General features: G+C 51.1%; 1 protein-coding gene across 16 annotated transcripts in view; it reads left to right on the top strand.

Moving 5' to 3' along the window:
* POU2F2 (POU class 2 homeobox 2) overlaps positions 1–14,584 on the top strand; it is a 75,394-nt gene extending 60,810 nt beyond the window's left edge. For 7 of the 16 annotated variants that reach the window (XM_059383723.1, XM_059383729.1, XM_059383726.1 and 4 more), the window contains 10 exons: positions 7,003–7,108; positions 7,202–7,293; positions 8,929–9,090; positions 9,363–9,504; positions 9,593–9,741; positions 9,821–9,997; positions 11,259–11,325; positions 12,486–12,687; positions 12,826–12,899; positions 13,153–14,584. In XM_059383723.1, the coding sequence (XP_059239706.1) occupies positions 7,003–7,108; positions 7,202–7,293; positions 8,929–9,090; positions 9,363–9,504; positions 9,593–9,741; positions 9,821–9,997; positions 11,259–11,325; positions 12,486–12,687; positions 12,826–12,899; positions 13,153–13,484 (1,503 nt within the window). In that variant the 3' untranslated portion in view covers positions 13,485–14,584. The remainder of the gene's footprint in view (positions 1–7,002; positions 7,109–7,201; positions 7,294–8,928; positions 9,091–9,362; positions 9,505–9,592; positions 9,742–9,820; positions 9,998–11,258; positions 11,326–12,485; positions 12,688–12,825; positions 12,900–13,152) is intronic. The other 9 variants (XM_059383731.1, XM_059383728.1, XM_059383725.1 and 6 more) reach the window with 3 other exon arrangements.
* Positions 14,585–15,646: the final 1,062 nt, after the last annotated feature.

Below are 15,646 nucleotides of genomic sequence, written 5' to 3'. Positions count from 1 at the left end.
TGAATATAGGGAACATTAGCATTAGTGGGACTCTGTTACCAATGGAATCACAGATAATTCTATATGATACACACAGACCTCAAAGTATTTTTACTCATCATTGCTTTGAAATTACAGTAGTCTTCAGATGTATTATTTGATCTTATTATATAACAGGCTAATAAAGAAACCCATAGATTATTACTCATAATTCAAGATGTTGGATGCTTTTTTTCATATATAGTTGATTTCATATGAAATCCTGCACATTTTACTTTATACATTTTTAACTATATATTTTTTAAAAGATTTTATTTATTTATTTGACAGACAGAGATCACAACGAGGCAGAGAGAGAGAAGGGAGACCGAGCCAAAGGCAGAGGCTTTAACCTACTGAGCCACCCAGGCATCCCTATACATTTTTTTTAAACTCTGAGAAGGGGGCAGTAAGTCTTGTCAGACATGGAGTAATTCTGAGCCCAGAAAAAAATTTAAAACTTTTTTTGTTAGGACTTGCAGATGTGTTGGATGGGGGAGAGGAAGGGATGGAGGGTATCAGGACTGACCTCTAAGTTTCTGGTCTGAGTGGCCGTGCATGGAGTGGGGTTGGGTTTTTCATTTGGACTTCTCCCTATGAGGCCCCCTGCAAACTGGGATGCATTTTCCCCATCCTTTTCCTCTCCCTGCTGATTCAGAAAGAAATCTGTGGACACTCCTCTTTTAGGCTTCTGGGGAGAAAGGTGAGTTTTCACTGAGAGTCACACTAGGGTAGAGACAGTAGTTAACAGATATTTTAATCAGCAAACTAGTCAGGAAAACACTGGTGATAAGTCTTTATTTCTGGCTTTATTCTTTGATTCAGCTCAGGGGGCATTTAATGGGGGCTGACCAGACTGTGTTGAGAGGTAGGGATATAAGAAGAGTAAAACCTGGCCTCTGCCTTCTAGAGTTACAGTAGAGCAGAGGAAAACTGTATATAAACAAATGCGTTGCATTGTGAGAAATGCATTGTAGAGGAGGGTGGGTTCAGTTTTGTGGGGCCTCATCTTTATACAATGTACAGATCCTTTTAGAGAAAAGGAAGACAAAATTATGAGACCAAAATTAGGTTTGGGGACCTGGAAGGGTCTCTTGTAATGGGGTGGGGGTCCTCAATTCCAGGCTTCACTCATATCAGACTAGGCCTCACATGGAAGGGATGCCACCCCGTGAGTGACCAGGAGGAGAGACTCAGAAGACAAGGCAGAATGGAGTGTTGGGACTTCAAACCCCTTAAGCTTTGTTTTAGATGAGCAGCTAGAAGGAAGAAGTGAGAAGTCAGGAGCAGCTGGGGACTCCGTCCACTTTCTGAGGCACAGAGAGGAAGCAGAAGCCTTTACCGTGGACAGAAAATAAGCAATTGGGAAACAGGGATGTCGGGCAGAAGCGAGTGTTCGGTTGGGTAGGGTGGGGTGGTACATCTTTATTTCTTTATTCGGGTTAGGTAAATGTTCAAAACTCAAGAGATATGGGAAGACTTACAGCACTGCTAGTTTCTGGAATAGTCTTCCAGGTATAGTCTATGCATACCCAGGAAATACATAGATATACTTAAAAAAGCAAAAACAAAAACAAGCGCCACAAACAGAAGCACCTCATACCCACTGTTGTGTCTCTTGAGCTCTTCACTCACCAGGACATCTTGGCGATTGTTCCATATCAGGACACGAAGAGTGTCCTTGCTCTTTTTGACGAATGTATAGTATTCCACCAGAAAGATCCACTCTCCCTCATTTACCTGCTCCCCTGCTGTGTGGTCAGCTTACTTCCCCTCTTGCGGAACACTGCGCGCTGCTAGGAATGCCCTTCTAGGGAGGGCGTTTTGCACAAGTGTGAACGTATCTCTAAGACAAATTCCTAGAAACGAAATGGCTGAGTCAAAGGGTATAGGCCTTTGTCATTCATTTTTTGTTTTAAAAATTTTATTTTATGGGGTGCCTGGGTGGCTCAGGGGGTTAAGCCTCTGACTTTGGCTTGGGTCACGGTCCCAGGGTCCTGGGATCAAGCCCCATGTCGGACTCTCTGCTCGGCAGGGAGCCTGCTTCCTTCTCTCTGCCTGCCTCTCTGCCTACTTGTCAACTCTGTATGTCGGATGGATAAATAAAATCTTAAAAAAAAATTTTTTTATTTTATTTAAATTCAGTCAATTAACATATAATGTATTACTGGTTTCAGAGGTAGAGGTCAGTGATTCATCAGTCTTATGTGGTACCCAGTTCTCATTACATCATGTGCCCTCCTTAATGTCTACCAGTTATTACCCCATCCTCCTCCCTCCTCCCCTCTAGCAACTCTCAGTTTCCTATGATGAAGAGTCTGTTATGCTTTGTCTCCCTCTCTGATTTCATCTTGTTTTATTTTTTCCTCTTTTCCCCTATGATCCTCTGTTTTGTTTCTTAAATTCCACATATGAGACCATATGATAATCGTCTTTCTCTGATCGACATAGCCCTAGCATAATACTCTCTGGTTCCATCCACGTCATTGCAAATGGCAAGATTTCATTTTTTTTAAGAGATTTTATTTACTTATGTGACAGAGAGAGATCACAAGTAGGCAGAGAGGCAGGCAGGGTGGGGGGGAAGCAGGCCCCCTGCTGAGCAGAGAACCTGATATGCAGCTCCATCCCAGGACCTGAGCCAAAGGCAGGGGCTTAACCCACTGAGCCACCCAGGTGCCCCAATATTTCAGCTTTGATGACTGCACTATATCTATCTATATCTATATCTATATCTATATCTATATCTATATCTATATCTATACACCACATCTTCTTTATCTATTCATCTCTCGGTGGACATGTGGGCTCATTCCATAGTTTGGCTGTCTTGGGCATTGCTGCTATAAATATTGGAGTGCTGTGCCCCTTCAGATCACTACATTTGTATCTTTGGGGTAAATACCCAGTAGTGCAATTGCTGGGTTGTAGGGTAGCTCTATTTTCAAATTTTTTTTAAAGATTCTATTTATTTGACAGAGATCACAAGTAGGCAGAGAGGCGGGCAGCAAGAGCAGGGGAAATAGGTTCCCTGCCGAGCAGAGAGCCCAATGTGGGGCTCAATCCCAGGACCCTGAGACCATGACCTGAGCCATAGGCAGAGGCTCTAACCCACTGAGACACCTAGGTGCCCCTATTTTCAGATTTTTTGAGGAACCTCCATGCTGTTTTCTGGAGTGGCTGCACCAGCTTGCATCCCCACCAACAGTGTAGGAGGGTTCCCCTTCCTCCGCATCCTCGCCAACATTTGTTGTTTCCTGACTTGTTAATTTTAGTCATTCTCACTGGTGTGAGGTGGTATCTCATTGTGGTTTTGTTTTGTGTTTCCCTGATGCCAAGTGATACTGAGCAGCATTTCATGTGTCTGTTGTCCATTTATACATCTTCTTTGGAGAAATGTGTGTTCTTGTCTTCTGCCCTGCTTCTGACAGATGTTGCCAAATTATCTTCTCCCCAGTGATGTGCAAGAGTGTATGTTTCCCGATATGCCCCAACACAGCGTGTTCTGTACTGCTGTTATCTGCCCATCAGATAGGTAAAAATAGTATCTCTGTGCAGTTGTGGCTGTGTTTATCTTACTGTGAATGAGTCTGAATGTTTTTTCATTCAGAGCTGTTTGTATTTCCTTTGCTGGGCAGTCACCAGACCTGTGTTGGCCAGATTACTACTGGATTGTTCGTTTTTCTCTTATTGATCTGTAATGACTCTTTATATGTTAAAGAAATGAACACTTTGTTTCAACTTGCTTGTTTCCCCTCAGCTTGTTCACGTCCTAGGACATCAAATTGGTCTTTGGGATAATGATAGCATTGGGAAGAATTGAGGGGCATGTGTCATCCCCCTCAACTTCCCAGAAGGAAAAAGAATGTTACTCTAAGTAACATAACTTTCAACTGTATACATAAAAGTTGCTGGGTAAAAATCATCAAGTATCCATGTGGGTCCATTCAACAAATATATGTGGAGCACTTACTGGGTACCAGATCCTATTCTAGATGCTGGGATTATAATAATGACCAGAACCATCAAGACTGCATACTTGTGGAGCTGACATACCAGTGAGGGAGATGCACTGTGAAAGGCTAAACAGAATGAGAGACACCTTGAGATAGCAATAAGTCTTAAAGAGAAGGTGAAGGGAAAATAACAAAGGGAGGGGTAGGGGTGACTGGGTGGCTCAGTTGTTGAGCATCTGCCTTCAGCTCAGGTCATGATCCCAAGGTCCTGGGATCGAGCCCCACATCGGGCTCCCTGCCCGGCGAGAAGCCTGCTTCTCCCTTTCCCACTCCCCCTGCTTTCGTTCCCTCTCTTGCTGTCCCTCTCCCTCTCTGTCAAATAAATTTTAAAAATAATATTTTAAAAAACAAAAGGAGGGGTGGTAGTGGCTGCTTTAGATTAGATGGTCAAGGAGAGCATCTCTGAAGAGGTGATTTTTTTTTTCCCGAGAGAGAGCGTGAGTCCCTGAGGAGTGGGGATAGAGAGAGAGAGAGAGAATCTTTTTTAAAGGATTTATTTATTATTTATTTATTCTCTATTTTTAAAAAATGTTTTACTTATTTATTTGAGAGAAAGAGAGAGAGAGAGAACACAGAGAGAAAGAGGGAGAGAGAGAAGCAGACTCCCCACGGAGCAGGGAAGCCGATGTGGAGCTCGATCTCAGGACCTTGAGATTGTGACCTGAGCTGAAAGCAGATGCTTAACTGGCTGAGCCACCCATGCACTCCTATTCATTTATTTTAGAGAGAGAGAGAGTGAGAGCACAAGTGGAAGGCACAGGAGAGGGAGAGAATCTTAAGCAGGTTCCATGCCTAGCCTGACGCAGGTCTCAATTTCATGACTCTGAGATCATGACTTGAACTGAAATCAAGAGTTGGACACTTGGGGTGCCTATATGTCTCAGTTGTTGGGTGTCTGCCTTTGGCTCAGGTACTGGGATCAAGCCCCACATCTGGTTCCCTGCTCAGTGGGAAGCCTGCTTCTCCCACTCCCAGTACTTTTGTTCCCTCTCTCGCTGTGTCTCTCTGTCAAATAAATAAAAATTTTAAAAATTAAAAAAAAAAAGAGAGACACTTAACTGACTGAGCCACCCAGGGGCCCCTAAAGAGGTGATTTTATGTGAAGACCTGAGTGATAAGAAGGGATTAAGCAGGAGTATAAGAACTAGAACTGGTTTGGCTGAGGGAACAGCATGTGCAAAGGCCCTGAGGTAGGAGTTGAGGTCAGGAAGACTAGCACGGGCTTTGGTATAAAGGACATTAGAGACCAGGTGAGGAGTTTTGATTGTATTATTGTGACCACAAGAAGCCACTGGAGTGTGTGTGTGTGTGTGTGTGTGTGTGTGTATGTTTTACTTTTTCTTTTGGAAATGTTCAAAGCTAAAAGTGGAGAGTATGATATAAGGAACCATACGTGCCTTCACCCAGTTCAACAGATTCCAACCTTTTGCCAATCCTGTTTCCTTTATATCCCTCATTTTTTGGTAGAGAGGCTAGATTGTTCTTTTTTTCTCTCCCTCTGTCCCTGCCTCATTTTCTTAAAAAAAAAAAAAATCTTTCAGGGCACCTGGGTGGCTCATTCATTAAGCATCTGCCTTTGGCTAAGGTCCCAGGGTTCTGGGATTGAGCCCCACATCCCTGCTGAGCAGGGAACCCACTTCTCCCTCTCCAACTCCCCCTGTTTGTGTTCCTTCCCTTGCTGTCTCTCTCTGTCAAATAAATAAATATTTTTTTAAAAGATCTTTTCATTGAAGTTGTAACAAATACTGAAAAGTGCACCAATCATAAATATACAGACCAACGACCCTTGCAAATTGAGCGTACCCCTGTAACTGGCAGCCAGATCCAGAAGTGAATATGGCCAGCTCCCCAGGTGCCCTGTGATGCCTTCTTGCCTCTCCCTCCCCACATGCGAATGGAACCAGAGAGGACACTCTCTACCATGTCTAGCTCCTTCTATGTATCATGTCTGGGAAGTTTATTTTGCTGTGCGTCATTATAGGTTGTAGACTGCCCCTTCTCATTGCTGTAGTAGCCCACTGAATCAGTTTACTCACCCATTTCTATGCTTGATGGGTACCTGGGCTATCTTTGGGTTTGGGCTATTACAAATGGTTCTGCCGTGAACATTCGGGTACGTGTCTCTTGGTGAACACAAAAACGCACTGACAGTGGCTTACCCCCAGGCGTGGAACTGCTGGGTGGTGAAGCAGGCATACATTCAGCTTTAGTAAGTAGTGCTTCTACTTGTTTTCTAGGGCTGCTGTAATAAGCAGCCACCAGTGGCTGTCTCAAACAACAGAAATGTCTTCTTTCACAGTTCTGGAGGCTCTCCGTCCAAAGCCAGGGTGTTGGCAGGGTTGGGTATCTTCTCTCTGCTTTCTCTTCACAGCGCCTCCCCTCTGTACATTTCTGCCTCTGTGTCCAAATTCCCCCTTACTAAATGGGCACCCATCATATTGGATTGGGACCCCGTCTCCAAATAAGGTCACCCTCTGGGGTTCGGGTGGGGGCGGTGAGGATTCCTACATATTTTTTGAGGGCTGGACACAGTTTAAACCATAACAATGCCAAAGAGTTTTCCAAAGTGGTTGAACCAATTTACTGTGCTGGAGTATTTTAAAGCTAATTCCAGATTTGGTATCATTTGCCTCGAGTGTTTTAAGAGAAAGGAAGACTTGGTCTGATTGACATTTTTAAACGATCCTATTTGTTCTGCGGGAATGTAAGACAAGGCAAATATTTCTTTAAGAAAGAGCAGGTAAATCAAGAGTGAGCCCTCCTGGGATGGCCCAGATAGGATGCTCTGGTAGCCAGGGTTGGGAGAAACCTCCTGGGGGTGCTTCGCTCCGGGACATATGGGACACCATTCAGAGCCAGTGCTCTGTCCCTCCCTGCCCACCCTGTGGAGTCCCTCAAGGCTCAAGCAATGCAGAGGGAGCTGGGCCAGGACTCAGGCTGTCTTTCTATCTGTCCCCATTCCTGCCAGGACATACAGCAGCTCCTCCAGCTTCAGCAGCTGGTGCTTGTCCCCGGCCACCACCTCCAGCCACCTGCTCAGTTCCTGCTGCCACAGGCCCAGCAGAGTCAGCCAGGTAAGGTCCCACCCCAAAGGCCTCCCCTCCCCAGGATGCTTCCACAGAACTCTCCCCCCCCCCTCACCCCGTGCAATCCCCTTGTCTCCCCAGGCCTGCTACCGACGCCAAATCTCTTCCAGCTACCTCAGCAAACCCAGGGAGCTCTTCTGACCTCCCAGCCCCGGGCCGGGCTGCCCACACAGGTGAGAATGTGTGCCAGGCTGGGTGAATGGGGGTGGGAGGGTGAGGGTCTCCTCTCCCTTTGACCCTTCTCATGACCACAGAAGCCAGGTCAGGAGTCAGAAGACCTGGGGACCAGCCTTGCTCTGCCACTGATTTGCTGTGGGACCTTAGACAGGCCGTGCTCCGTGTCTGGGTCAGCTTCTTCCTCTGTAGAAGGAGGGGAATCAGCCATGCCAGCAGCTCTTAACCCTTTCAGACACATGGACTTCTTTGAGAATCTGATGAAACATTTTGATCTGACCCCCACTGTCCCAAAATGCACACGTGCATAAGCACAAAACAACAACAACAACAAAAACTATAGATTGTGGCATGGCCTTTCTTTCAGTGTGCTGACTGGGTTCTAGGCTTTAATAATCTTTCATGATTCTTTATGGATTTTAGTGTTACCTCCTAGCCATTTTTTTTTTTTTAAGATTTTATTTATTCATTTGACAGAGAGAGATCACAAGTAGGCAGAGAGGCAGGCAGAGAGAGAGAGGGGAGAAAGCAGGCTCCCCGCTAAGCAGAGAGCCCAATGTGGGACTCGATCCCAGGACCCCGAGATCATGACCTGAGCCGAAGGCAGTGGCTTAACCCACTGAGCCACCCAGGCGCCCCAACCACTTTTTTTTTTTAAACAGCCCTTTCAAAAAATATGAACTATTTCAGAAAACCCCAAAAGTTTAGAGACTAATACAGGGCTGGGCTGAATTCTGAAACCCAAAATGCTTGGAAAACCAAGTTGTTTTTGTAATGTGAGACCAGAAGTCATCTGGCTGCAAAACCCACCTTGACCTATGGCAGGGAGTCTGATTTCCTTTTCTCCCTCCTGTGTGATATTTGTGCTTTGCTAAGAGCTGTTAATGTGTTCAGTGATGGGGCAATGCCTTGACCCTGATGGGGAGGGGGGCCACATTATTTATATGTGCCTGTGTAGGCTTTCTAAAATCTGTAAAATTTCTGGGTTACAAAACATATCTGGCTCCAGCGTTTGGATAATGGATGGAGGACTTGTGTGACCAACGTGGTTGCACTTAACGCCTGTTTCAGATATTTTTAGGGAAATGAAGCAATCCAGAGAGAGTTGTTGCTTCTTTGTAAATCCCCCAGTCACCCTCCCCATCTACTTTTTAAAACATTTTCACTTTATTTGCCATCTTAAAGGGGGTTCCCCCATCCCTCAACCCCACGGGGTCGCAGAGCAGCCATGATTGTTTCCATTGTACAGAGGCCCAGGGAGATTCAGAAATCCGGTAACAGAGCCAGTTGTTGATTCCCTGCCTGAGAGAAGGATAAAACCATGGGCCCCAGCTCCAGGGAAGAAGCAGTTGGTTGAAAGGAGCTGGCTACTCCTTTTGGGAGTTTGCATGCTGGGAGGGAATGTGCTGAGAGAGCGTTGGGGCAGCGAGAGGTCCCTACAGAGCCGCAGAGTGTCTCCTCGGCGGGGACTGACAGTGAGAGCGCACCAGCCTCCTGGGGACCAGTGGAAGAGAGCCTGCAGGAAGAGGCGGGAGGGCAGGGAGGGAAGGAGGGAGGGGGAACTGTGCAGCCATCGCTGAGCCCCATCCTGGTCCTCGGTCCTGCACCCCACCCACCCCTGCCCACCCTACCAGGCCGTGACCCGCCCCACGCTGCCCGACCCGCACCTCTCACACCCGCAGCCCCCCAAATGCTTGGAGCCACCATCCCACCCCGAGGAGCCCAGTGACCTGGAGGAGCTGGAGCAGTTCGCCCGCACCTTCAAGCAACGCCGCATCAAACTGGGCTTCACACAGGTCTGGGGCCACCCGGCAGCGGGGCGGGGGGGGGGGGGTTTGTGGGGGGAGGTGCGGTGGGCGTGAGGCTGAAGCGGCCTGGCCAGGTGGTGGGCGGGAGGCGGGCTCGCTCTCCCTGACACTTGGGCAGTAGGTGTGGTCAGGTAGTAGGGCGGGGCGATGCCGCAGCAGGCTGGTGGGCGGGGCAGGGGTGTGGCCAGCTTGTGCCGCGGTGAGCCCTAACCCGCAGGCCAGGCCCTGACCACTGCCCATTTCCCATCTCACTCGGCCAGGGTGATGTGGGCCTGGCCATGGGCAAGCTCTACGGCAACGACTTTAGCCAGACCACCATCTCCCGTTTCGAGGCCCTCAACCTGAGCTTCAAGAACATGTGCAAACTCAAGCCCCTTCTGGAAAAGTGGCTCAACGACGCAGGTGGGACTGGGTTGGGGCTCCCAGGGCACACGGCGGGTGCTGGGCCCAGGAGGCGCCCTCTCATGCCCCCGTTTCCGCCCGGGCACAGAGACTATGTCTGTGGACTCAAGCCTGCCCAGCCCCAACCAGCTGAGCAGCCCCAGCCTGGGCTTTGACGGGCTACCCGGCCGGAGACGCAAGAAGAGGACCAGCATCGAGACAAACGTCCGCTTCGCCTTAGAGAAGAGTTTTCTAGCGGTGAGGCCTTCTGTGCGGCCCTGAGGGTTGGGGTGGGGGGTCGGGGTGGACCTGGGGTTCACCAGCCCTCTGCCCGCAGAACCAGAAGCCTACCTCAGAGGAGATCCTGCTGATCGCAGAGCAGCTGCACATGGAGAAGGAAGTGATCCGCGTCTGGTTCTGCAACCGGCGCCAGAAGGAAAAACGCATCAACCCCTGCAGTGCAGCCCCCATGTTGCCCAGCCCGGGGAAACCGGCCAGCTACAGCCCCCATCTGGTACAAGGAGCCCCCGGGGGGTGGGGGGCATAGAGCTCTGGCAACACCCCGCCCCTGGGCAGGCGCATCTGTGAAGCACAGTCTACCTGCTTGTTCTCAGTGCCTGGCACAGGGGCAGGGAGACTGACTTTTAGGGACAGGCTGTCACATGGGTAGAGCACAGTCACCCAGGTACAGTTTCCAGGAAACTGTGGTCTTATGTGGGGCATACAAGCACCCATAGACACACACCATCAGAGCCAAAAAACAGGGCCCAGTTCTCACAGGGCATGGCCACACGGGGAGGGATCCCAGGTAAGGGATGGAGGTACCCCTCCCTCCACACACACAGACACAGGCAGGGACACAGCCACACACACAGCCACAGGCAGGGACAGCATTTTGTCCCTGGGTGTACATTCAGGCTCACCGCTGCACACAGACCCACTCAGGATCAGACACACTGGGACACCTTTTTATTGCATCTTATGTGGAAAGGGGCTGTGACGTGACAGAGAGGAGCCCCCTGCCCCCCAGGTATGGAGGAAGAAGAGACCACCTGAGCTGAGTTCTAAAGGATGAGGGGGAGGTTGCCAGCCATTTGAAGACTGCTGTGCACAGAGGCCTAGAAGCCAGAGTGTGCTGACCACAACTGGAGGAACTCCAGCGCAATTTAATGTGGTTGGAGCAGGAATGTATATGAATGAGTGTGAGGGTAGGGGCTGGGCAGGGGCCAGACTCTCAAGTAACATGCTGAGGAGCTTGAATGTGAACACGGGCAGTGAGGAGCTAATGTGGACTTTTGAGCTGGGAAGGGACAGGGTCACATTAAGAATGAGGCTATTGGAGATGATAGAAGGACAAGACTGGAGGCAGGGAGGCCAAGGAGGCTGGTGGGTGGTCCCAGAAAATCAAGCAGTAGGACACCCCAACACTTTGATGCAGAGACACCCCTTATGATCATAACAGTCGCCCCCCCCCACACACACACACGCTTTAGACTTGCAGCTGGATGGTGTCAGAGGAAACACTGATGGTGTCAGTGGGGGAACACTCTTAACTGGGAATGCTTTCTTCCCACCTGTGGCTCAGGATCATATTGGGTAAATGTTAAGTTAGATAAGATGGAAAGAACCTAGCATAATATAAGCATAGCATTGTGCCCAGAGCCCCTTCTCCCCTCAGCCTGAGGTCAGATGAATGGGGGTTTTCCCCACAGGGAGCATCATGGGGGCTGCTGGGAAACAGTGGCCTCACCATGCCTTCTTTCGTCTCTCCCCAGGTCACACCCCAGGGGGGCGCCGGGACCTTGCCATTGTCCCAAGCTTCCAGCAGTCTGAGCACAACAGGTCAGGGCAGGCAAGAGCCCCCCGGTGAGGGGGCATTGGGAGGACCCAGTGCAGGCCTGGGGTTCTCTAGTGGCTCTGGGTGTCTCTGGGCCTCAAGGTTGAGCCTGGGGATGAGGAAGGCATGGGGCACGGACGGGAGAGGGCAGCCTCACCCCTCCCTGCCAGAGCAGCTCGGCTCTCCTCTGCTCTGTGATTTCCTATGAGAAAAGCACGGGCATTGCTAAAAGTTGATGTCCTCAGGTCTGTTCCTGCCTTTTATAAACTGTGAGCTCCAGAAGTGACTTTACCTCTCTGAGCCTCGGGTTTTATAAAACTATTGTGAATGTATACTACATACAGAAGCTTTATACATGAATATGTACATATAAGAGTGTGTGTCTGCGTACAGACCCACATACACACACATATATACTCTTTTGTACCCAAAGCCCTCCTTGCTCCCTTCCTGGGACAGGGCTTGTGTATATGAGAATAATATATGTAAGGATTTATAAGAATATATATATAAGAATAATAAAACTGGAGCCTGGCTGGCTCAGTCCGTGGAGTATGCGGCTCCGGATCTTAGCGTTGTGAGTTCGAGCACTACACTGAGCGTGGAGATTACTTAAATAAATAAGCTAAACAAAGAAAAAAAAAATCATCCTCACACCCATTTTATGAAGTCGGTCCTGTTATTAACCCCATTTTCCAAGTTAGGGAACTGAAGGCCAGAGAGGTGAAGGCATTCTCCCAAGGATACAGATGGGACGGAAAGCTTGGAAATTGCTGCCCTTGGCTGTCTGGCGATGTGGCCCCAGCCGGCTCCGAGCCCGGTCCACCGTGGGGCGCACAGCTGCAACTGCGGGCCTGGCCCCTAGAGGGAGCCCCAGGGCGTAGTCCTCTGGGTTCCCGACGCCGAGGCTCTGGGAAGGGTTCGCGCTGGCTGAGCGCTCCCGGGCACCGGGCTCGGCTCGGTGGGTGGCGGCTCACACTGCGATTATTGCGATCGCTGTCACCGCGGCTGTGGGAAGAGCGGGCGGGAGGCCTAAATCTGTTCCTCCGGGGGAGAGGCTGCAGGGCGCGCGCCGGGCGGGAAGGCGAGCGGGGGTGGACCCCGAGCTCCCCGGTGGAGGACGAGTGGAAGCTGAAGCCTCCGTCTCTCTGTCTCTCTCTGGCAGTTACTACCTTATCCTCAGCTGTGGGGACGCTTCACCCCAGCCGGACAGCCGGAGGGGGTGGGGGCGGGGGCGGGGCCGCGCCCCCCCTCAATTCCATCCCCTCTGTCACTCCCCCACCCCCGGCCACCACCAACAGCACAAATCCCAGCCCTCAAGGCAGCCACTCGGCTATCGGCTTGTCGGGCCTGAACCCCAGCACGGGGTAAGTGGACAGCTGCGGTTTGGGAGGCTGTGGGGAGAGAAGCTGGCTGGCTGCTGCTTCCCGGGGTGGGAGCTGCGCCCCAGTTCTGCCGCCGGCGGGTCCCTGCCCCTGCTAACGCCTCTGCTTTGCCTCTTGCAGAAGCACAATGGTGGGGTTGAGCTCCGGGCTGAGTCCAGCCCTCATGAGCAACAACCCTTTGGCCACTATCCAAGGTGCGTTCTGCCTCATGTCACTCCCATCACCACCAGCCTGGCCCCTTGGGGCCTCGAGCCTCCCCCCATTGCTGCTCCAGCCATGCCATCCTGTCCCTGCTCACTGCATCGCTCGCCTCTTCATACCCATCTCACCTTTGGGGAAGGTGTGAGGGGTGCTGATGGGGGTCAGTGGGGCAGATGGGAAGACAGGGGGCACCATGGGAAGGATGTTGGAAGGCGCCCCAGCCCAGCCTCTCTCTCTCCCCACCAGCCCTGGCCTCTGGTGGAACCCTGCCCCTTACCAGCCTTGACGGCAGCGGGAACCTGGTGCTGGGGGCGGCTGGCGCGGCCCCGGGGAGCCCCGGCCTGGTGACCTCGCCGCTCTTCTTGAACCACGCTGGGCTGCCCCTGCTCAGCGCCTCGCCTGGCGTGGGCCTGGTCTCGGCAGCCGCTGCGGCCGTGGCGGCCTCCATCTCCAGCAAGTCTCCGGGCCTCTCCTCATCCTCCTCCTCATCCTCATCCTCGTCCTCCACTTGCAGTGAGGCGGCAGCACAGACCCCTGGAGGCCCTGGGGGGCCCGAGGCAGGGTCCAAGCCCGAGTGAGGATCCACCTTGCCTCCCCTCCTACTCCTCTGATCCCCACCTCATTCCCCCCGCCTGGGAAGAGGGCAAGGAGGTCAGCGGTGGTGGCGCAGAGGGTCCTTGGAGCTGGAGTGACAAGGGAGGAAAGACCAAAAGAAAACAAAAAACAAAAAACAAAAAAAACCCAACTAACCAAAAAAACAAAACAAAACAAAAGGAAGAAAGAAGGAAAGAAAGAAAATGAAAGAAACCAACCAACAAAAAGAAACCAAAAATAATCTCAACAGAAACCAGCTGCCCCAAAGGAACCAGAGGTGAAAAACAAACCAAAACTAAAAACAAAAAAAAATGCCCCACAAAACCAAACCAAAAACCAGTTGCGAGCCAGACCTCAGTGTGCTCACCCTCACCGCTACGACACCAAATAAGAACCCCAGCCAGGGGCAGAGAAGCCTCGGCAGGGTGGACCTCTCGCCGAGCCCCTGGCTGGGGGGCCAACCCCCAATCTTGCCTCCCTTGGTGGGGGCCAGAGAAGGCAAAAGAGAATGTGCCAGCCTCCAGCCCCAGCCCCCAGCCCTGGGCCAGTGAAGACAGGGCACAGCCTGGGGCTGACGGGTTGGGCTCAGAACCACCTGCCAAATGTTCTTTTCCAGAAGGTGAAAGAGAAGGGGCCTAAACAACCTTACACCAAATATTCAGTAGCTTCATCCAAAGGATGTACAGAATTTTTAGCGTTGCGCTCAACAGAATGTGTCCCTACCATGTGTCCCCCTCTCCCTTGGTCCCCAGCTCTCCCCACCTGGGCAGGGGGTCTCGCTTTAACCTCCTCCCTCCCCCAGCCAGGGGAGAGCGCAGGGGCAGGCCTGGGATGATTTTTCACCCCTCATACCTCCCCCTTTTCCCTTTGAAGGGTGGGCTAGGCTGTTTTGTGAAGTTCTAGCTCTCACATGTGCCCCCTCAACCCCATCACTGTCCTCTGCTCTGGAATCCACCCACCGCCCCGGCCCAAGGGAAGGTGGACGTTTCGGGCAAGAGGGATGAGGTGAGGGCATTTGAGTTGTCTCTTTTCCCATCCTTGTCTGTCAGTTTCCCTGAAAAAAAAAAAAAAAATTCATATTCCAGTGCCTATCCGTGGGATCCTTCACGTTCTTTGACATTGACCAGAAACCAAAAAGAGAACTCACCTCACTCTTCCCACCCTGTGCCCCTCTGATACTGGCAGATGCCTCTTCCTCCCCCCCCACACATGTATACACGCACGCACCCCAGTGGTGGGGTTCCTCAAGGTGGCATCCCCATCAGGGTCCATGTGGCGGGGACAGTGCCATGACCTGTGGTCCCCATCCAAGAGGGCGCTGTGGTGGCCACCACTCCCACGAGACCTCCCTCAAGTCTTGGCTGGACCCCATGTTTACCCAGCCCCGGACCCGTCTCAACGGACAGAGGAGAGACGCCGCTGGGAGCCACTTTGCCCTCCTGCTATGTGGAGGCCAACAAAGTTTTGAACCAAAAACAAAACACACACACAAAAAAACAAAAAAAACAAACAAACAATAAATTAAAACTAGAAAAAAAAAGAATTTATAGATATATATATATTTAAGGGAAAGAAGACGAGGACTTTTCAAGAATAAGAAGGAGCCGCGAGGTGGAGCCAAGCCCCTGCACCAGTGGTCCAGGCCCTTGGTCCCCAAGGCGGATGGAAGGACAGACGCTTCTTTCTCTTCACAAATACCTCATGGACCGTCGTCTTCGGGAAAGCCGGAGGGGGAGGCTGGGGCTGGGCCTGTCCCTCAGCCAGGGCAGATGGAAGCGGGCGGGCAGGGCTGGGAGGGGGGCTCAGGGACAGGGGTCAAGAGCCCCAAGCTCCCTGCCCCCCAATCCATTGAAAAAGCTTTAAAAAAAAAAAAAAAAGAAAAGAAACAAGGAATAAGCAAGCAAAAAGAATGGACAAAGGAAAACGAACAAACTTTCGGGTGGTTTGATTCCTCCTCTGATTTCTTTCTCTGTTCTCTTTAGTCCGTTCTCTCTCTGCTTCTCTCTCTCCCTCATCCTTCACTCTTCTCTCGCCCCTCTCAGTCTCCTCTTTCTGTGTCTCTCCTCAAACCAAAGTGTTGCTGTGAAGGACGCGAGCCATTGAAATCAGAGGCCTGGACCCCGCTGGGCAGAGCAGCGGGGAGCCC

This window comes from Mustela nigripes, chromosome 17 (genome assembly GCF_022355385.1).
Source record: "Mustela nigripes isolate SB6536 chromosome 17, MUSNIG.SB6536, whole genome shotgun sequence".
In the NCBI taxonomy this organism is placed as follows: Eukaryota; Metazoa; Chordata; class Mammalia; order Carnivora; family Mustelidae; genus Mustela; species Mustela nigripes.
This window is presented reverse-complemented; position numbering and strand designations above follow the sequence as displayed.